This window comes from Myzus persicae, unplaced genomic scaffold (assembly GCF_001856785.1).
Source record: "Myzus persicae strain clone G006 unplaced genomic scaffold, MPER_G0061.0, whole genome shotgun sequence".
Lineage (NCBI taxonomy): Eukaryota > Metazoa > Arthropoda > Insecta > Hemiptera > Aphididae > Myzus > Myzus persicae.
Window position 1 is genome coordinate 31253 of NW_019103926.1, and position 24423 is coordinate 55675.

The window sequence follows — 24423 nt, forward strand, 5'->3', positions numbered from 1 at the left end:
ACTGAATTTAAATAAATTAAAAGTTAGTTTATCGTTTATTTGCTCACGAAAATATTTAATTTATTATGAAACTATTATTATTATTATTATTATTCAATGATGATTATCAAACTGTCATGGTTTATTTATGAAATAAGAATTAATTTACAATCACGAATAAACCTTATTATCAAAACTTTTGTTCTGGATTTTGCGGACATTTGTAAACCACGCATGTCGAAGTGATCTAATATTTAATTTAAGCTGTAAAATAACTGAAAATATCTGACAAGGTCTGTCACAAGTTTTTTGCGATCGTCGTTTAATTTTTCTTAGTAAACTTCTAATTATACTTAGTTTTCATACAACATTTCCAACGTTTTGTTTTTGCCAACATATATTGATACTTGATGGGTATTTTTTAAACCTTAAACAAACAATACCTAGAGAAACTAATCGACCAATCAAATTTTAAACTAAACTAACTACTAGGTATTGAGTTACACATATTTATAAAAATATAAAAATAAATGTTCAGACATTATAAGTTTAAATGTTGATGAAATTAGATAGAATAATAGAACAATAAGAGTATTTTATATTAATTATTATAGAACTTTACATTTGCTGAACAATGTATATGTACTAGGTATATATGATAAATATGGCGAAATCAATAAATTCAACTACATTATAATTTGCAACATAACATTTTCATACGCCAAAATGGAGAAACGTAGGCAATCGTTGTTTACTCACATGGAAATAAGACACGCCAAAACATCATTAATATAGCTCTGGGTTGGTGATACTCTAGACCAGCGATTTCAAAGCCTTTTTTAGTTTACGCCATCCTAAAAATTAAAAAAATAAATTGCACCTCACATAAATAAATAACTATTACAGAAATCCCGGAATCAAGTTTATTATTGTTTAACGAGACTTAAAGTAATACTGACATTGTGAAATATTTTATTAGAATAATCAAGAGTCAAGACGTTACAACAAAATTATTGTTGATTAAAAAATAACAATATTTAACAAGCGACTCACGCCTCCCCTGCCAAAAGTTGGCGCCTCACAGTTTGGGAACCGCTGCTGTAGACTATAGTTAAAACTTATAGCTAGAGTTAGTTATTTTTGATGTCCGTCGTATAATCTCCAGGTGACTACGTACCTGCAGTACCGATAACATGTAAATATATAATATTATAACAATATGCGAAATAAAACATGACATCTTTTAGTTATCAATTTTATATATTTTCATTTATTTATCTCGTGAAATCATAGAATATATACATACAGACATGAAATATATAAGAAAGTACCTACTACAATGTGTTATACATAAATGTACATAATATAATATATAAATAATATGTTATGGTACAGCGATGTTTGGTAATATATTATTTTAACATTCGGTGTATAAAAATATACATAAATTAACATTGTTCGGGCGGTTTTGACGTATGGAAATTGTTTTCGATCGGTTTTCGGGCGGCGGCGGACGTAACACAGTCTCCTCCACCGAACATGTCACTAAAACCATTTATGATTGATTAGGGTCTCCGGTGCACGTTGTTTTCGGAGCAAAACGAAGCTTAACGCAATTTCCGCAACTTTATCCCTCCTCGGGACTCAAATATACGTTTATATATTACTATTATTATGTGTGTATACGGTTTCGCTAGTGTGTGCGTGCGTGCGCGTGTCTGATCACGTGTATATAATAGAGGATAACTGTCAATCAAACGCGAACGAAAAGTATGGCAGTGCGGTACGCGCCGTTCTGCCCCTTTTCGGTCTCATTGTAATGCGACGTGTCTTATTGATCACCGCGGTGGTGGATATGGTGGAAGATTCGAGATCGTAACGTCAAAAAGGAAAACCAACCGCACGTCAGCGCCGTAAAATCTCACCACCCCCTTGCCCTCCCGTCAGGGTCGTCGTACCTTTGTCCGATCGTGTGGGGTCGTTTGATGTGCGTACGTATATATTATATACAAGTATTACATAATAATGCGGGATGGCTTTTTTCCGTCGCGGAGGACAACGCTATATATGTATAAAATATATGTATTTTATACTACACCTACGTCGTACCTATAACCATATAAATAATAATATATAAACGTATAAATAGTTTAATACTATACAGAAATAAAAATGTTAAGATAATGAAATGAATAAAAAACAAGAAAACGAAAAAAACATTATAATACTATCGTTTTGTTATTATTTTGTCGGCATGGCTGCCCGCAGCAAACACCTGCAATGACGCGTACACAGGTCTAGACGCCCGTCGTGTTGGCGTGGACGGGATTTCGGCGATTTTTGCCGCGGGACGGCCGGTCGTCGATGGTTTTCATGATCTCATTCTGGATCTGAGCAAACGTCTTGCCCTTCGTCTCGGGCAGGAACCGATAGATCAGCAGGAATGACACCAGGCACCCGGTGCCGTATATGAAGTAGTTGACGTGTATGCCCCACTGGTCGGTGATCACCTGGTACATCTTGAGGCCAACGAACGATATGACGGTGAGCGTGACGGACGTGATAGCGCTGGCCAGTCCGCGGACGTTGGACGGGAACATCTCGCCCTGGAGCGTGGGCAACAGCGGCCCGAGCCCTATGCTGTAGATGACGGCGAACGATCCAATGGCCGTGAACGGTATCCAGGCGCCCAGCGACTCGAACCCGACCCACCGCTTGTAGTAGTACAGTCCGGTGACCAGCTCGAACGCACCGCACCCGAAGCACGAGAACAGCAGCAGTGGACGGCGGCCCAACTTGTCCACCAGGTAACCGGTGACGAACGTGGTGCAGAATATCAGCACGCCTAGCAACATGGTGAACTGATCCGGGGACAGCGTCTTGTCCGTATCGGCGTGGGCAAATGTGGAAGACGCGTACGCCAACACGGTGGTCATGCCAGACAGTACGTCGGCCGCGGCCACGATCTGGACGATCAGGAACGCCTTCCGGCTGCACCGGGACCCGAACAGGTCGCGCATCGACCCCTTTTCTCGGAGATCGTCCCTGGCCTCGGCCTTGATGCGCATCAGCTCGCGGACCACCACGTCCGGTTCCGCGTCACCGTGCAGCCACGCCACTGACTCGTGCGCCTTCTTGTCGTCGTCCCGAAGCACGTAGTAGTACGGCGACTCGGGTATCCACAGGCACGTGCCCAGGAACGCGCAAGGCACCAACAGCGAGTAGTATGTGAGCGCATCGTACGACACAAGCGGCCCGACGCAGTACACGTACAGTATGCCGGCGTTGAGCATGCCGTTGAAGAACGTACTGAGCGCGCCGCGGATACCGTCGCCAGCTATCTCGCCAATGTAGATTGGCGCCACCGTAGTGATGATGCCAATGCACGCGCCCTGCAGCAGCCGCACCCAGTACAGCACGCCGATCGTGTCGCTGCACAGCACCATCAGCCAGCTGACGATGTACAGGGGCCCTGTGAGTAGCAGACACGGTTTCCGGCCCACCACGTCCACGAGCACCCCGAACGGTATCGGCGACAACAGGTTGCCCAGCTCCAGCATGGCAATCATCCACGACTGTTGTTCGTTGGTGGCGGCCATCGTCAGCCCACCGTTGGACAGCTTGGCCAGCACAGGTGACGGCCAACCCAACGACGTGCCGGCCATCATTACCGACAGCGACGCTGAAAAATAAATCCACAAAAATTATAATTATTATGTAAAATATAAATTTAAATAGATAAGTGCGATAATCAGCTATCGCTAGCAAGTTTAATGCTCCGAACTGCAACCGTGTGAAATATGCCCACGTAATAATTGTGCCCTTAAAAGTTAGGAAATATCCATTCAAAATTCAAAAAAATATGCGAAATGATGTGGTTTATTTTATTCTTTTTATAAGGCACAGCTATTTTAATATAATACAGTAACTATAGTAAGTAAAATTGATGAGAGATGAGTGCAAAATACATTTTAAAACAAGCATGTGTTATAGCTATTGTAAACTAGTGAAAGCTGCTTGAAACTTAGAAGAGTATGTAATAAACCATAGGTATAAAATATTAAAAGTGTACGAAACGAATATACCTATAATACTATGAAAAATAAATGTAATACGTAGCATAATAAAATATTTTTTAAAGAATTTTTCAAAATAACTTGTCTAGTTAAAATAGTATACTTCTGTATATTGTATATATGTATCAAAAATTGGCTAAGGAAACACTGTTATATACATTTTGTAGGTATAGGAACCTACACAAGCAAAATATTTAAATAAACATTTTATACTAAAAATAGTAGATAATTTAAACGAAGTTTTTGTCTCACTCAATTTGAATTCTGATTTCTGAATGAAATTAACCTAAGTGGAACATCACTAAATTCACAACCCTGATCATTTTAATCTCTACAAGGACTTGTCGACTGTCGAATATGATATTGCACAATAAATTAATAGGCAAGTAAACAGTCTATACTCAATAGTCTATAGTCTATAGTGATATAAAATTATATAGACATTAAACTTTTTTTTATCATGAACTTTAAGTTGATCTAAATAATGTAGAACTTTTTTATGTATACACTTTCTAGAAAGAAAAAATATTTTTCTATTATTACAGTTTAAATTAATTAAAAAAATAAAATAAAAATCACTCGTATCTACCCATTAGATATGAAAATATTCTTTGTCCACATTTTAAGGATACTCCCATAGTATAGTATAGGTACAAATATAACATAAACATAGAATAAAATGAATTTTCGTGGAAAATTTTTACTCTAGATCAGTAATCAGTATAATATAATAGCTGATTGCTCCTATATAATATGGTACTATTCACATATTGTCAAATTGATTGGATCGTATTCTACCAAGAATATTTCAATGGAAACACATGATATTTTTAAGTATTTTTTTTACAAGTCCAAATATCTATTAATAAATAATATTTAATAGTAGAGATTGGATACATATGTAGACTGCAGGTGCAGATATATAATATCACGACCGAACGACTTTCGCACAACATTGTCGGCTCGATTCAGTATAGTTCACAACAACATCAAAGAACTGCTGAGAGATTGGTGATTTTATATTATATTATATCATATAGTATATATATATTATACGACCGCACTTCAACTTTATTCGCTTAGGCCGCGGTCCGACAAAGCAGCTCGAAAATAATATAATAGCCAACTTTTCATAAAGCTTTGGAGGATTTCGGACGAGTTTTACGGAATAAAGAGCGCCATTTCTACCTGTTTGAGTTTCACATAGATCTTAACATCCTTTGATGTCTGATCCGCTCCTGCGCTGATGTATCAACAAAAAAATAAAAAATAAAAACCGCGTGCGTTTCAATAAAAGATAATACACAAACATTTACGAGCGGGTAGATAACTCTTCGTATTATAACTCAGAAAAATCGAATGTTAGGTTTACGTTTTACTGTGATATTATATTTATGTCGTCGTAAACTTATATTTTATATATAAATAGTATTTTAATGTTTAATACTTAAGCGAAACATTCTTAAAAATGCATAGACTAATGCTTTGTCAAACATGTATTAGGATTTACAGAAAAATATAAGTATATTATTCAGAATGTATAATAAATGTAGTGATTCACCAAACATTTTATATCCACTTAACGGTTTAATAACGCATTTATTTAAATTCCGATTTCGATATGGTTAAGTATACTCATATAGACCATATTTTCAAATAGGTACTTAAAATAGGATTTTTTTACAGTTCAAGGAGTATCCTGTAGAAATAGTCGAATGATTTTTTTTGAAAATATTGCTGTATCAAAGTCCAAATATGAACGTGTAGTTTCTGAATATCAGAATGTATACTAAATACAATGAAGATAATAATTGTTATTACTCATTACGAGTTAGTAATGATTTTACATAAAATATAAAATTGTAAAATCAAGTTTAATAATTACTGATTATTAAACTAAGTACTGTAATAAATTTTCATACCACCATAACCACATACAACATACGTTTTAAAGCTACAGCTACTACCATAGATTCTTATATCTATAGTACCCATACTTGGAGTTTATAAACTCAGAAATATTTTAGTCATATTCGAATTATCTAAAAATACATTCTCAAAAAAATTATCTCCTTAACAAATTACAATAAAAATAACTTGAACTAAAAAATAGTATATCATCCTGCATAAATGTATGACTGAATAACTAATGTTTATTTTGCTATACCATCACCATATGTATATAATAATTTTAATACATTTAATTAGACTATTTATTTATTTGTATACTATAATTTAAATTTCAGATGACATAGAAGACTTTAAATCCAAAACTCCACATACCAAGTGTTCAGCATAAAGCAGTAATTGAAAAATTTATTGGTAAGAAATTTTTTTTAAATGATAGTTAAACTTAATCGTAGAATAGTGTATTAAAAAATATTATCAAATAGTGTAAGTCATGTTTCCCTATTTAAATACGTTTAATTGTTATCAAAAAAATTTAAAAGAAGCTAGTATTATTAAAAAAAAATACATTTATTTGAGAAGCTTGTTCCTTTATATAATTATTATCTAAGATAAGGTAAGACTAGACAACTAAAATTATACAATGGTACAATGGTACAATGTATATATGTTTATGATAAAAGTTGGTAACCTTAAATATTTTAAAAATTTGAACTAAACAAAAATGAAGAAGAAAAAACTATAAAGGTACCCAAATAGGATCCATTATTCATTATTTTTATTTTTATTTTTATTTATACCTATCATAAAAATATGTATACTGTAATTGTCGGTAAAAATTAATTTTTTTGCAATTTTAAATACATTTAATGATTGATAGCGACTATACATATTTATTCATTAAATATTAAAAAATAAACTGTAAAAAAAATGTTTTAATTTTTAATACTAAGTAGAAATAGATTAATTTGTAGGTGACTTAAATTAAATTTTGATAATAAATAAAACAGTTAATAACAAATTTAAATTAACTAGATATTTTGTTAGTATATTATAATCAAATCGAATATTTTGTATAATATATTAATTTTTATCTAATTAATTAAAAGAAGAATTAAACTCAGTTGCGCTCTATAACAGTATAACTTCACTTATACTATACAGTATACAAAATATATTATTATTCCTATATTTTCACGATAATGGGTTTGTTTGACTGTTTTTCGTTTACAAATAATGAGTCCAAATTTGCATCACAAGGGAATACAAAATTAATAAATCATAAAATTGAAAATGCATTAACGAGGTCTGAACTCTAAAGTAAGAATAACATTCAGATTTTCATTTAACAGCACAGCAGTTACTAAAATAACAATTGGTAGGTATTAGTTAAAATCCATGCAAAATGAGAGTAAAACAATAATGAAAATAACATATAAAATTAAATAATATATGAATATATATACTATATTTTTACCTAGTTGTGTAGTATATAGTATATACTAGTATAGCATAAATAAAATTGGTTTAGAATGTTTAGATTGATAACCTAGAATGGATTTATTGCAAGGTACAACAGCATAAAATATAAATCTCTCCAGGGGGAGGGGGGGAGGGCTTTAATAAAATACTACTGTAAATATATTTTATATAAACATAGAGCTATATGTTAATTAAAACTGACGTGAAATTGTAAGAATAATATCAGAGGTATAATGTTACCAAATAATTATTTTATAAAAATAATTAAATTCAGCCAAAATGTAAAAAAAAAATAATAACTTGTACTGTACAATTTGATATTTTTTCGACAAAATTAGTGTTATTAACTTTAAAATGTTCTGATTTTTATTTTTTATTTGTATTATGCATTCTATACAGAACTTAAGTGGAGAAACTGCCCATTTACGATACTCTTCTAAATGTCAGGATGATTAAATTATAAAATGTAATATGAATTTATTATGTGTTACCGACGATTTATGTAATTATGTATGTTATACGTGATAATCGTAATAAAATAAAAGTAAAATACAAAATTTCTTTTAAATAAGTAAGTAGACTTTACTTAAATTGAAAAGTTTCAAAAGTTTCCTCCTAACAAGTTTTTTCTAGTGCTATAGTTAAAAAAAATTTAATTTTAAAACCAAAGCAACTTTATTTTGCTGCTTTTTAGCATTTGTTTTTTTTTTCATAATTACGGTCATATTCGTTATCATAATATATGTAAACTTAACATGAATGCAATAGTTTAATTACTCGTAATAAATATACGTTTTACGCTTTTCCTCTGTGATATTGAATAACTAAAAAGTTGGATGGGTACGTGGAATCCATAGAATGCAAATCTGATAGAATGGATCTAAAACCCAAACCTTTTTACGTTTATGATATACATCATTGATGTACAGTGTTCATATACAAGAGAAATTTAATGTACTTGTAATTACAAGGTTGAAATGGCGCACAAAAGTTAAGTAAAAGTTTTCCTGTTGAACAGTACGTATAGTGCTGTTGTGGTTGAACATTGCTCTTATTTCTATACAATTAATTATCTAGGTACTTTGTATATAATAATATAAAAAATAATGTATTGAGTTAAGAATTTTGAATTTGACATTAGAACTCTACCTATAATGGATTGTTTAAAAGTTGATATTATACGAGTAAGTGACCAGATATTTAAAAAAAATAAAGTATAACAAATTAAACATCCTTTATTCATTTTGAAACATGACTGATATATTATATCATACTTTTCTAATCTTACTATTAACTAAAAAATGTACCTATTTATTATACATATCGATATAGTTTGAATTAAATGTTAAATCATGAATTTTCGTAAAATATTGATAAGGACGCATTTTATTATTTTTATACAAATTAAAGTTGTCAACAATTTTATGCATTTCATAATTAGGTTATTTAAAATAAAATTTCCTTTTGAAATTGTTACATCATTTATAATAAGTACTTTTTGATGTATTTCAGCAATTTATTTAGGATAATAAGACTTGTCTTCAAAAAGAAATACTGTTCTTGTAAATTAAGTACGTCTCGTCACCATATATATGAAGCCATACAAGCAATAACAGCAATTGGTCTTAAAGCCTAAAGGTTGTAGATTATTGCAGGCGTTTAATGAAAATGAAATCACTAGATAACTACATGACGTGTACGATTGTTATAATGATGACAGTTTTTATTAATATTATGCAAGTTACTGAGTTCATGTCTATCAACATTTTCAAAATAAATATTGATAACCAAAATGAATACTACAGAACAAATAAATTATTATGTATCTAAATGATTTGAAAGTGTCACATCATATGAATATTTTAAATTTTAAATATCAAAGAAAGAATAAAAAAGATTTATATTTTTGTAATAATCAAAACATTGAAATTAATTATGCAACTAAAACAATAGTTTAATATTTATGACTATAAATGGCACTTGTATAAAAAGTAATAAATATAAAAAGTTAATAAAAATATAAATGATATATTATGTGGGTTCCTTTATATATTACAACGTTTTTACACATTAAATTATATCAGTGGCGTATTTTGATAACTTTTCTGGCGGGGGAAGGGAGAATTTTCATAAAAATAATCGATTAATCATCAATAGCAATTACATATAGGTAGATTACTTAATAAATATTAAAATATAACGATATAAAACTGTTTGAAATTTTTAAGTAAAAATAAAAACAGTTATTAGGTAATTAATAACTTGGAAAAATTAAGCTTTGAACATTTTTTATAATAACTTATGCATTAGAACTAATTATACTAATTTAATCATATTACAAAATAAATGTGTGAATAATGTAAAGTAATATTTATAATTTTGTTATTATTTCAGTTGTAACTGGATTTAAACATTTTCAAATAAACGTTTTAATTGTTTACACATCAATATTTAATATTATAATTATATCGTATCAACTATTAAACGATTATGATATTATAACATTCGATGATTAAGTGTATAGACAAAAGGTCGGCGCGTACAAAAACTTGTTGACAATCTCGTTTTGCGTTTTTACATAAAGAACAATTGCCTCGTGGATAGAGGAAAGAAAACATAACGCTTTTTTCGCTTCAGAAGTCATGCAGTAGAAGATTTACGAGTCGACGGGGGGTTTGTCGGATTTACCTGTGAGACTAAAACCAAGCAATATTAACTTTTCGGGAACTTTTTGATTATTTCGTCCATTTCTCACATCCGGTGTTACAAAAACCGCTGTGTCCCGGGTACGAAAATCCACTCACCCGGGGTATACAAATATTTATTTATATATGTATATTATATATAATATTATAATATACGTATATACCGATGTACAAAGTATACACTAACCTATATATAAGCTGATATATAAATGTATATATATAAGAGTATAGAACGTAACGATTTCCTAATGGAAAAATTCACGACCCACATTTTTCACTTTTGCAAAGCCGATCGTCCGTTTTTACCGAATTTGTATGCGCAGTCGAAACCTGAATAAAGCTATTAGAAAAGAAAAAAAAAATGAGCAAGCGCAGGAAAAACAGCAAATATACACGGGCCTCTCTCCCCTCTGTGTACAACACACACACACACACACACACACTCATTTTTTGATGTGTGAATGTGAAAAAAATAATCGTCATGAAACCGACATGCGAGTATAAACGTGATAAGAGTTTCGGACGACGACACGACGACGTCCGGCAAAGAGAGTGCAAATGATCATTTGACAGCGCGTTGTGTTTAAATAAGCGTTTTTCCGCCATACATATAAATATACGGTGGGCGCCATGTGTTCTGAACAGTTTAGAAAACGAAGGGATGCTTTTGTGACCGCACCAGCCATTAACTTGTAACGGGTTAATGGAATTTCCCTATACATACTACATATACGCGAGGGGGTATATATATTATACGACCGGGCCAGCCGATGTTTTTCACGACCCGGGACGCAAAAGGGATTTGGGAGTGTGTGTGTATGTGTGTGTGTGTGTGTGTGTGCGTGCGTGTGTGGTGTGCGCGCGCGTGCTTGAGTGCGAGAGAGAGAGAGAGGGAATATGAGCGCCCGTAGAGTGAGAGAGAGATTAGAAAAAAAAATTTGATTTACGACAAGCGTTATTATGGCTTTTGATATTCACTTCTGGGTCGGATATAATATTATTATTATTATTATATGGAATTTGGCGAATCCGTGCGATTGTAGACGAGGTGTATACGGGCGACACTCGCCTTTACTTTGCACCGAGGATAAACTACGTATGCCTGCTAGCTATTACGTATTTACTATTTTAACAAAAGGTATAGTCTTCCACGGTGTTGGCTGTAAATTACGTGCGTATTATTTTATACACGAGCATCTATTACGTCCCGATCGAGCCCTGATTCAAGTGAGCACACCTACCTGTAATATTTTTGTATGTCTCTACACAATCACATAATTATCAAAAAATATTCCAAAATTTGTTATTATAACTATCATAGAATGGACATCTTATCGACCGGTCCCACGATGTTCTGTAAACGGACCAGAATCTGTTACGCAGAAACCTGTGTACCATGCGTAGTAATTCCATCAATGGATTGACAATCTACCGAGAAAAAATTAAGTCAACATTTCGCGAGGTTTTTTTTTCGCAAGCGTTTTCCATTAGGTCAAGTCGACAATATAATGGGAAACATTACGACGATCGTAAACTAAGGGAATTTAATATCATCATAATATCATCGCGGATCCTGGTATTTTTCTTTTCAGTTACTTGCGGTGTGTTAAAAATATATCTTATTTAAATACAGTTTTTTAATCAAAATGTTAAAGTTCAATTTTAATCACTAATTATATTTACGTCGTTGTACCTATATTTAGAGTTGATTAAGTAACGTTTAATGGAGATGTCGACGATGTCGTCAACTATTTTTATGACGCATCGAGATCCCCAAGTACTAATTCAATATTTATCTCGTATTTAAATTTAAACCTTAATTTACGTTATTGAAAAATTCTATATAGTTGCTTTAAGGCTAAATAGAAGTGTTTTTGTGAAGAATAGTATTTAATAATTAGATGATCTGCAGTATTAAGTCAAAGCATAACATTTAGCATTTACTATATTTCTTCATATATATAGGTAATTGTAGCATTAAGTTAGTAAGAATAGCGTACATGGGATTTAATTTTGGGTTGAACCCTTAAACCCTCCTAAATTTACCACTGATTAGTACTATACAAGCAGACGAATTTATCATATATTCATATAGTTCATACGTGTCAAAACGCATTCAAATAATCGATATTTTAGTATCGGTTTATGAGACCCAACTAAGTTATAAAAATGTATAGGTATATAAGGACTTAAGTTGTACCTACTGTTATAATACACCGTTTTCTGTTTATTAACTATTCTCCTAGAAACGATTCAAAGACTTGTATATGAGACATTGTCTTACAATACAAAAACGTTAACGTAATTTCTCTGTAGTCTCTCTGGAAGACTCTCCCACACTTACACCGTTGTTTTAAATCGAATTGAGTGCAATAAATTATTACAATCTAAATTAATAGTATCAATCTAAACTAAACTAGAATTACAGCAATACACTGTAACATCAGAATCAGAGACCAGCCCATATCGTCAAACATCATTCATTATTACAAGTACCTAGCTTTTCAAGCAACCACCTTGAGACTTAATGCAGGTGTTCCACAATTATATACATAATAAATGCTGTAGCCTTTCCCAGTAACATAAACAATCATCGACAGACGACAGTTTACGGTGTTGAGAATAGTCACTACACAAGAGTTCACATAAAGTTAAATAACCACTCTCAGTTTACTTTTAAAAAAGCATAATTTATAACAAAAATAATGTATCAAAGAACTTATACGGAATAAATAAAAATTGAAATTTTGAAATTCTATCCATGTTCAAGCTCTTCGAACTAATTCTCCTTGACTTTATCTACAAATTACATATTGTCAATGTAAAATTGATTTTGAATTATAGGTATTTCTAATAAAATAAAAACTGTAAGTACCACTGTATTTATATTTTGAAAAATGAAACGGTTTTTTGGTTAAGAAATGCTATATTTTAAAGACACGAATAGTAAGATAATTAAGTAGTGGCACACAGCAGCACTAACTGAAAATAATATACATATTTACGTACCAAAAAGTGGTTCCTATTTTAGGCATTTAACTGTATAAGTACCATAACAAACAAATGCATAGACTTTGAGAATCCCAAAAACATATTTTTCGTAGAATGGACGAAGTACCAACATTTTAAAGTTATATTCCCAAACATGATCCGATGATCGGTTTTGAAACATTTTGAAATATTATATGTACTTCATAAGCCATTATAAGTGCAGCTTAAAATTTTTCAATAATTTCATAAAAAAACATAGATACCTACTTTAATTTAAGTTATTTCGATTTAATGTTTTGTTTTGTGTAAATAATAGTGTTCCTAGTTATCCACACGATCAATTTAATGAAATTATATTTAATATCTAATATCTTTATTACATCGTTGATCGATGTAATATCGTATTATTAAATTTTTCACTCGGTCCGATTTACAATTGTGTAAAGTAATTAAAATATGGAAAATGTTTTCAGCTGCTATTTAAATATCGAAACATTTAACTCAGCTGATTGGTTCATTGTAATGGCTATTCTTCAAGGTTAGATAGGAATTGCTTTTTATTACTTAAGTTAATTTTTTTTTAATTCTTAGAATTTAAATTTAATAACTTGATCATCGATTCATCTACGAATCAGTTGTTGCTATATAATGTAGTATTTGTATTTTAATTGTGTTAATATTATCATTTGTAATTTTATTTTAAAAATTATCTCCACAAATTATAATAGTCTTATACTCTTATCTGAGAGCAAAAGAAAGTTATATAATATTTAACTACTATACATCCATGTTTCTGCAATAATGATTTTTTAATAATTTTTCCAAAATTTGTTTTTAACATAAATATGTCATTGGGGCTGGATACACTAAAAAAATGTCTGGTTGATTTTTCGTGTGGTTTTCGTTGTTATGATGGTCGTGAACCTATTCATGATTCATACATTTTACTTGTAGAGGAAAAATAACGAGTAGCTATGTTTTTTATATACTTTTAGTTATTATACCAATCATGCTCTGTTCTTGTGTCTTAGCAAAAGTTTTTAAAATTACAAAATGATGCAACCAACACCGTTTAAATAAATACTTCAATTGCCCGTCAAAAGTATTGAACGGCCTATTTGAGAAACGTTTTGGATTACAAAATATTAAAAAATGATATTATGATGTGTGGCGCGTGTTTTCAATGGAAATACGCATATCATATGTATAAACGTTTTGAAAAAAAATATTTTATTTTAAGATTGTTGGATATTAATAAGATTTTAACACCGCCATATATCACTGATAGAGGACAACGTAGTCATTTATCCAACTTACGAAGTGACAAAAAAAATAAAAAAAATATGTACCAATGGTAGAGAAAAGATAGTTTTCTTATTGTTTTCTCAGAATCACCTTTTTTGGAGGTACTTCGTTTCTTAAATAAGTGGTTCAATTAGGCATGGACAATTTTTGCAGTAATTCAGCGTTATATAGTATAGTATATAGCATATTATCTCTATTCAATATTAAAATTATATTGGTAAATTTTCCAAATGATATTAACCAATTCGTATGGTCTCAGCAAAGGCAACATTAAAAAAATTAAAATAATAAAATGTAATGAACAAATCGGCTTAATAACATATAATATACGGCATAAACGTAATACAATAATAGCGGTTGAAGAAAAGAAATCATGAAGTCGAAAAGTGTTAGTTTCAATTATGATAAATGGAAGATAAATTATTGCGAACTGTTATTGTCAACAATTATGATGTATATAGTAAATAAAATTCAAGTATATAGGAAGTTGCAATAATATTATTGTGATTTGTGATTCAGCGTTACCTATACTTTAGAAATTAGCTAACCCTTAAATATTATCATAATAAGAAAAAAACACATTTTACTTAAAATAAGAATTTTTACAGTTAAAATTAAAACATTAACGTAAATACCTAAGCTTTTAATCTCGTTGTTATTGTATTATTAATAATCCTTTATATATATATAAAAGTCGTTTATCTTTTAAGTTGATAATTAAAATTGTGTTTTTTATAAAATTAAAACGCATATAATTTTATGCTACTTACACATATATTAATTATTTTCTTACAAATTAAGAGAATAAATGAATGCATTTTACCATAAAGCTTATAAATAATTACTATTAAAGCATTAGCATTAAAACAATAATAATTATAAGACAGATGTAACAAACGATTGAAAAAAATGAAAAACTGCGAAATAGCTCGTACACCTATAGTAGGTACTTTGAGATATCATGCAATTCCCCATGCATTACATGGCGTAGGACCAGCAGTTATGGCTGATACGGAACGCTGCGCGACTTAAAAGACATCGTCGGAAAATCGTAAGTCTCCTCGTCGTAAAGATATTCGTATTTTATATATTATATATTATACTATATTCGTAGGGGTAGACATCGTGTTCGTATTTTATTGAAGTTCCTCCCCCTTGTCGAGGTATCCGCTGCACGCGATGCACGTACATTATAATAATATGTGCCACGTGTGATTAAAGTGACGACTTTCGAATTAAATCCGCACACGAACTTTACGCTAGATCTAAATGGGTTATTTAATTATGCGCAAAGTTTCGTTAGTTATTACTGTACGTGCACAGTCGAGTAACGCCAGAATCGTGTATTCGTTGTATATTATATGGGCATAAGAACCTACCTACATAATAAACGAAGGGTATGATTAACCAGATTGCATTTTTACGAAACCTATACAATCGAATCCTATACTTGTCCATGTTACACAGTGATGATCGGTGGTGTTCGGAGGGGAAGATATGGAAGGGAGGACGTGGCAGGTTTCGAGCGACCAGCTGTTGAGTGAAAAACAGTGTAGGCAAAAAATTCATGAATTTGAAACAACTGCAGAAGTAGGTATGTTAAATATGTCGATGTAAATTAAAGCGAAAATGTACGCGATGTATACACATCGTCGACAGAAACGGGGTCGCGTGCGATATCACGGTGACCGATGTATTATAATTTATAATCAGCGCCGGTTATCAAAAAGCTTACTCCTCCGAGAGGATAATAACGACGATTGGTGAAAATTTTAGCGATGGCAGACCGGAAAACGGAAACTCAGCTAGTGCTGATCAGTTTAGTAGCGTAGCCGGGATCATGAAAGTAGGGGGGGATTACGTGGAAATTAAATTAACCTTTTACAGTTTTCGTATGTAAATAATATATTTATTAAAGAAAAAAAGACAATTGGGGTACCCACGCCCCCCTTGGGTACACCGCTGGGAATCGAGTATAAAAAGTAAAAAAGGATTTAAGGTGGCGCGTTCGAACCTACTAAAATAATAACCTACGTGGTTGGGTTTCAATTTGCCTGGTTTTAAATGAATATACATTTATCACACACTATCGTTTATAGAAGAAAAGAGACTAGCTAGTAGCTATAACGTTTCATAAATCGAAATACAACGAATTGACTTTATATAAAGTCGCGGCGTCAGGACTGAAGTTGACACATTTTTTCTTGTTATATATCACAGCCGCCAAAATTATACCCACTATTAAGTACACCATTATGTGATATAACTGTTCAATAAAATGTAACCAAAAATATTTTTACTAAACAATAAATATGACATTTTGTAATACCAATTTAAATACACATCAAACTCACACAATATGAGCATTTCTTTTTTGATAAGACAATATTAATGCAGTATTCAAATCATTCAAATCAAAAACCATTCAGGTCCACATAAAAAGATTAAAAAAATTATAAATTTTAATTGAAAATGATAATTTAGATCGATAGGATAATATAGTATAGTAAGTTACATCTCTAATTAGATAGATATAAATAATAATTTAGCCAATAATCTGTGTTGTTGAGGCTTATATTAAAGAAAAAAAAACAAATTATTTTATAATATTGTTGTATGTGTTGTATGTCCACATATAATTAATTTTAATAACAACACGTCTTCTTGTTTTATGACATCCAACAAAATTATGTATAATATCGTCAATGTTAAACGTTTTTTCTATAGCGTTTATGCTTAATTTACTTATATAGATTATTGTAAATCATAGAATTTTTCGATTTTATATTTATCCACTTTACATGAATTGAAAAGTTCGTTCATTTGCTGAAGAAGAAACGAGTATTGCACAGTTAGTAATTCTATTCCTCTCACATTTAGACGATGGTGAACACATGCTTATTTATGAGGCATTTAAGATTGAATACATATTCCTACTTTTCAACCCGCTCAAAACGATAATTACATACATGACAATATTTGAACACACGTCATAATGTATTAATGTTACAATATGTTTGTGTTCTTATAGTTAAGCCACGAAATAATTCTGAATAACCGGTTTTCATCCATTTTAAAACCATAACGATTTAATGATTCCTATATCTAAATTTGTTTAAATTTTAGGGCGGAGGAGTTGAGACTTTTTAAAGCAGGCCCAGGCCCAGCTTGGCTCACCCCTGGCATTGCCACTGACTTTATGTAACACTACTAAATTGAATTTACTTCCGATAATATAACAGTCGCATTGGGGGAACCTAGCCAATGACGAGAATATACGAGAGATGGGCGATGGGTTCGGGGACTCAGTTCTAAGAATTGAACCCGCACGGTTTTTCAACCGGACTATATACTCACCGACGAAGGCGGCCACGTACTGCCGGCCGACGGGCTTGTTGAAGAACCCGCCGATCATAGCGGCCAGCCGGGGCGACGACGGCTGCGGCTGCGGCTGCGGTGCTGTGCTGCACGTCCGGGCCGGCGGTTGTTGCGGCGGCGATGGTGCGGCACCGTCCGCTTCGGCGGCGGCCGCGTCACATGTTCGGGACGACGCCAATGCTTACGGGTTCGGTCGCAACGGTAGTCCAACGACAAGAGATCGGCGCGATTCGTCTCTGCGGCGGACGCGTGCGGATTCGGCGGCACGGATGACGGGCTGACGGGCTGACGGACGGACACGCGACACTGCCTGAAGACGGACTGAAAAGCGATTGCCGCCAATGCGTCAGTGTCACGTGTATATAGACGGGCAAGCGCGCCCAAGCTAGAGTCGGTGTGTGTGTGTGTGTGTGTGTGTGTGTGTGTGTGTGTGTGTGTGCGCGCGCGCGGCCGTGATACGACGGTACGTGTGTATAGTGATGTACCGATGTGCACACGACGGATGATGATACACATATACTGTCGCTGTATTACACGCGTGTGCACTATACACGGGTGTTGTATCAAAGTAATTATTTCATCGTCGTATGTATTATTACATTTTATTGTAATAGCACGTCGTTATTGATGTCGGTGCTCGTCGCGGCGGGGTGACGGCTATGCGCGTTACACATTTACACGTATTATTTATGCGGCGATATCATACCGGTGGAGACGATGGGCGCGGTCAAACGCCGGCGGTGGCATCGGAGGCGATGATTTTTTTCGTGTGACGTTTATTATACTCAGAACAGCGCGCTAGGTCGGTCGTAGGTACCTATATATGGTTACCATATTGTGGTACATCATCAGCTATAATCTAGGCGAGTCGAGATTTCTATTCGAGTTCTGGCGGATCCGGTCGACGGAGTTGTGAAAAGTCGGTATGGGCAGTGTACAGAATGTGACTTTAGAGCTTAAATTGTATGTAACCGTCAAAAAGCGGAAAAACGATTTGAAGTACTTAACCTATTATCCGATTGATTTGTGATTTTTAAAATCCATTGGGTAGGATTGTAATTTTTTCGTACACGACTATTATAATTTGTAGGTAAGCAACTATCTTTCTTCTTAAAACTATTTTCTGTTGGGCTCGAAGTCGAGAATTTTTTATTTTGGAACCAGAACCGGTTGGTATTGTTCATTTTGAAGTAACCTTACCATGATTTCTGGCTCCATAACCACCGTAGGTATATACACATTTTAATTAAAAGCTGCAGTCATTCTGTTTGATATTATGAATTATATCGTAGGTTTATACTTTATACTTTTATAGTATATAAGCTATTTCGTACTGCACATTCCATTATGATCCATTATGGCTTACAAATTGTATAAATGTCTTTCTATTTAATTTTATCAAGCGGGCCGTTGGAGAATACGTAACATCTTAAGTCCATAACACAAATATGGAACCGAAACCGGATAAATCAGCGCTCCAGGACAATGGTAATCTCTGGAGGCCCCATCCTATGACGCGATTTCATCCACTTACTGCACAATACATAATATATTATATACACTGAAAATGCGGTAAAAACGTGGCAAAGGTGTGCATATCATATTATTATCCACCTAGTGATACCATCGGAAGTTTTTTTCAATATTATTATATAGGTAGATTACTAATGAATGAATTGCGATAAATATTATAATAAAAACGACTTGCAGGTCCAGACGTTTTCTTAAAATATATTACAATTTTATTCACGCTTTACATTTTTTCTTTTAATTTTCAAGCTATTCGGCGACGCGAACGTTTGTATCAAAGTGTATTCTCGTAAAAGCGGTGACAAATTAAAATTATATTCACGTCTGGCTGGAGAGAAGACTACAGCACAACAGCAACGTTGGAAAAAGAACGTGCAGCTCCGAATGGATTTCAAAGAGAAATAGTTTAGTTTAAATAATTGAAAGTTTGTTTGAAACACACACACACACAAACAACTTTTTAATTAACAATTCTATTAATAATACATTTTTTATTTATTATAGTGACATTATATACACGTTACGTAAACCTTAATACCTAATACCTACGTCACTACGTGATTTGAATGGCGATTTTTTAAATCTAACTTTAAGAGTAAACAAATCGAACAAATAGATACCTATAATATATTTTATATTGATATGCATTAATACATAATAGAAGGTACGTAGATAAAAAGACATTTGTGAATAATACACTGATATAATACACGTGATAACTCTGTCCCCGCAAGATTTTCAGGGTAACATTTTTTGTGAAACGTTAAAATGTAAAACGTGCAATAAATTAATCATACCTATTATTTCCGTTGTAATGTAATTTTACAACGATCAAAAAAATACAGGAAAGTTCCTCTATATTGAGAATTATGCTTTTTATACCGTTTCTACAAAATCGTTGTACAAAATAAAATGATAATTTTTAATTACCGATATATATTATATGCACGTTATTAATGTTACAGTATATAATTAAAAAATACTGTTACATAAATATTATTCATTATGTTTTAATGTTGCTGGATAAAACGTGATAAGAGTTTAATGTTCAATATCTCTAAATTCTGAATATAATATTATCGTAACCGTAATAACTATTAAGTAATAACTGTTTGATTACTGGTTAGTCACCATCTGTCGAAGCCATTCGACAAAAGAAAAACCCGATAAGAGGTTTTATGTAGAAAAACGAAATAAGTGCCTACCGACATAGGTACATCAGTGATTCGTAATCGTTTTTCATCCCATGTTGAGACTGCAATATACTTTTATACTTTAGAAGATATACTAACCACACTGGCACAATGAATTAAAAATCTTGTGATGGTATTCATGTGTTCTGTGACCGTAAGGAGAATGGATTATTTGAATACACTTTAGGCATGATCTGATTTGATTGCCCATTTACGTAAGATCACTTAAACACGAACAAAGCACGGTTTATGAAAATTACAATATTATGTTCCACCACATTGCAAATCCGCAAGCACGGTAGAGTCAACAGTTTTTATATTGTCTACTAATTTTTATTTTAACTTTATCTTATCTTAACCAAGATTTTGTGCCTCACATGAATGTGTACCGAACATTTTATTCTCATACTGGGGTCATATAGCCATCGATAAGGCTGTAAATAGCGTAGAGAAAAATTTATTTACGCAATTATTGCGATTGCTGTATTATGTTAGATGACTATTGGCTATGTTTCGTCGTAAAGCGTTGATGATATTTAATTTACAAAGTTTTAATATTTTATACACGGAATAAATATGTTTGATTTATACTTAAAAATATGTATATTATGTGGAAAATGTATATTTATTTTAAAAAATATACTCAACGGTTTTACATTGCCTATTTAGCTATCTAATGGTATTCAGACTCTCCTGCTTTTTTATCTCTTATTATCTTAAAGTTCCTTAATATTTTAACCATTAATTTATATATTTTAATAATCTCCAATTCCAAATTAATTATATGAAAAATAAATCTATGGGCATAATATCATCGCCAGTACAAACCTAACATTTCAAATTCAATATAATTTTTTTTTTTTATTAAGATGGTTTTTCAATTTGAATACTCTTGTTAAAATGTGTCGTTATTGCTTTAGTTGTTTGAATCTAATTTATTTACACTGTTTTTATTCATAGGGTTCAGCCCGTAAATCACAAACAGTATACATTGATACGGATTAACTAAATATATGAGTAACAGAGTTTATGACATACATTGTACACATAAAAACTAATTCATTACCAATATATTACGTATATTGTAATAATATGGAACAATATTATGAAACATTAGATCTGGATAAATAATATTCGTAGATATGACGTAGTCATATATTACGTTCAAATAGCATCCTAGCGATAACATTTATACATAAGCCACCAATAACTTACAAGATTATTACATTAAACTATGTGTAATCATTTAATTAAAAGATATGTCGTATTTTAATTTTTGATAAAATTGATTGAATACTTATTTAATAATGATTAATTTACTATGAATATCAAACATAAGACGCTTACGATTTCTGATCTAAAAATGTAGACTATTCATTTATTTAAAAATATACAGAGTTATAGACTTCTAAATAACTGCTTGATTATTTCACAGATTTTACCAGTTTTTTTAAAACATTATTTAAATTGCTTGTCGTTTTGCGTCAGACGCTGTTGCATGTTTTTAATCGCCAAAACGCTTTTGTTTTAACAACGATTTGAATTTGGTAATAGACTGGAAGAACTTTTATGTATATAGCTAATATTGCAAACACAGCGTCTGTTTGAAAAATAAGAAAACTAATGAAGAACAATAAACAAATGTTCGCATACAAATTCATAAATTGACATCATATAGTTTGTGCATCTTCCATTGTAAAAAATAAATATATAAGAGTTTTCGTTTAAATTAAAAAGAGAGTTTTTTTAATAGTTGGGTTATTATTATTATACTATTAAATTTTCCCAAGAATTTTGACCCGTAAAAACATAAATTGTGTGTTATGTATTTTACTAGTTTTTTTATTGAGATTTGAACAGTATTTAAAATATGCTTAGACAATATACTACAAAATTAATTGCATAAGTCATTGCTAAAATATATAATCAATAATGACTACAATACCATCGTACAGGATATCAAATTTTATTAGTACATGATTTATTTATTTTTGTTGACAATAATAAATTCAAATGTATTACTTCATATGGGTCGTTTTAATAATATCAAAATTATTAATTATTATAACTTTTGCCGACAAAATAAATAATCCGAGAGTCATAAACTCACAAGTTTAACCATTATTATAAATCATAAATTATTATAAGAGGTATTGGTAAAATAATTCTAGTATATTAAAATATTAATTGTATGATCATTGATCATAGAAAGTATACTCGTATTATATGATTATAATATCATTTAAAATCAATTCTGTAAAGATAATATTAATTAATTTCCAGTAACTGATTCGCTCAGTTTTAATCAAAACATCTTAGTTTAAAATATCTGTAGTTATGGATCAGCACCTAAAAAAATTCTTTTCGATGTCAGGTTCTAATACAAAAAAAAACCATACTTGGATATTTCATTAAGTTCAAAAATCGACTTTTTGTAAGTAGATTATACAATTTTAATATTATACCTAGCACAGGCTAAATGTAAATTATTGCACAGCCCAAGTATATTGCAGCAAAATCAAGTCACCAACGTATTATAAAGCTACTGTTAACAATGTTAAACCGATTGTATCTGTAGTTACTTTTGGTCCAATGAAGCAATGAATGTCAAGTTCCCTATTATAATATTATCACAGTTTTAAGCAAACCAGGGAGCAAACCAGTCATGTTTACGTAATTTTCATCTTAATGTACTAACTTAAGTTTTAGTTTATTTTAATGAAACGATGTTGTAAATTACAATTGTAATTATACTAGGTATAGTTTGAATGTTTTTAACTGATAAAAATGTTCTAACATTATTTAAATAATCCCACTATATATCATAAATTAGGAAAAAAAATGTATTCACATTTTGCATTTAATGGAAATATTGTTTCATAATGAGAATGCCATTGAACACTCTAGTGACACTTTTTTTTATAACGAATCACACTATCACAATGATGACCAGGTACAAGTTACAATTAATGAATTTTTAATTGTTAAAATTTTAAAACCACATGATCGATTTGATTTGGATAACTTGTTTAATATCGCTATCACCTCGAAGTTAAAAATATATTCAGAAAAACTTTTTAAATTTAGTTTGAATTTATAAAATTTTTATTTTCAAAGAAACTATTAAATAATGTACTTAATAATGTGATTCACAGCAACGTGTTGACGAGGTACTACACCTATATGTGGCAAGTAATACAACACTGGATTTTGGTTTCTAGATAGTCCTCGTATGTGAATTTAAATATAACAGTTGGTTGAATTGAATATTGATAATTTCAGTACTTTTTCGGACGGCATGTGACTATTAAGTTTTCAATGTGCTGAGTGCATATTTAATATCAGTCTCAACTTTCGTTGGCCCCTTAAACGCGATACTTAAATATTATAAGACTGATATAAGGTAATTCGTCGGCTTAACCACTGTGATTCATAGTTAGCTGTAAAGATAAGGCGATTAATGTATTTTTGAATTATTCATATCTAATAAACGAGATTAAACGTTCAAAGATTGTACTACGTATATTTAATGCAACTTTGTATTATAATTGATGCTACCTAAATTATATAATACAAATAGCATACAAATATTTGTACATCATTTCTAGAGCAATTAGTTATAACAATTTATTCATCCTTAGTAGATATTATTGAATTGTTTTAAATATCATAAATAAACATAAAATATCTTGACATTTTGCCAAAAAACGTAAAAGAAAAAAGCGATCAAGAAGGGAACCGAGCTGCTGTATAGTAGGCATCGAGTGTACCTCGAATTTAGTAATTCGCTGTAATGAATGTGTTTAAATCGTGTTCAATGATAAATCATTGAAAGTGACAAAACACAATTTTGAGCAGAGTTCATCAGTTTATATA

At 31.6% G+C, this 24423-nt stretch overlaps 2 protein-coding genes across 4 annotated transcripts in view; one reads left to right on the plus strand and one right to left on the minus strand.

Moving 5' to 3' along the window:
- Positions 1-554: 554 nt before the first annotated feature.
- Positions 555-18464, minus strand: LOC111036436 (facilitated trehalose transporter Tret1-like). Of its 3 annotated transcripts, none has more exons than XM_022318452.1 (3): positions 17804-18464; positions 2255-3661; positions 555-833 (listed from the first exon to the last, which is right to left on the minus strand). In XM_022318452.1, exons 1-2 carry the CDS (start codon positions 17859-17861, stop codon positions 2277-2279), a joined length of 1443 nt encoding a protein of 480 aa, XP_022174144.1. In that variant the 5' UTR covers positions 17862-18464; the 3' UTR covers positions 555-833; positions 2255-2276. The 3 variants fall into 3 exon arrangements, with proteins under 3 accessions (XP_022174144.1, XP_022174143.1, XP_022174142.1); XM_022318451.1 differs by lacking the exon at positions 555-833 and adding an exon at positions 1369-1524; XM_022318450.1 differs by lacking the exon at positions 555-833 and having other exon boundaries at positions 1369-3661.
- LOC111036435 overlaps positions 6190-24423 on the plus strand; it is a 141175-nt gene continuing 122941 nt past the window's right edge. Inside the window, exon 1 of the mRNA XM_022318449.1 lies at positions 6190-6377. The gene's annotated coding sequence lies outside the window, so the exon portion shown is untranslated. The remainder of the gene's footprint in view (positions 6378-24423) is intronic.

Coding starts and splice junctions, on each gene's coding strand:
- LOC111036436 (XM_022318452.1), bottom strand. CDS start 17,861: ATGATCGGCGGGTTCTTCAACAAGCCCGTCGGCCGGCAGTACGTGGCC. Junction 3,662..17,803: donor GTACGTGGCCGCCTTCGTCG/GTGAGTATATAG, acceptor TTTATTTTTCAG/CGTCGCTGTCGGTAATGATG.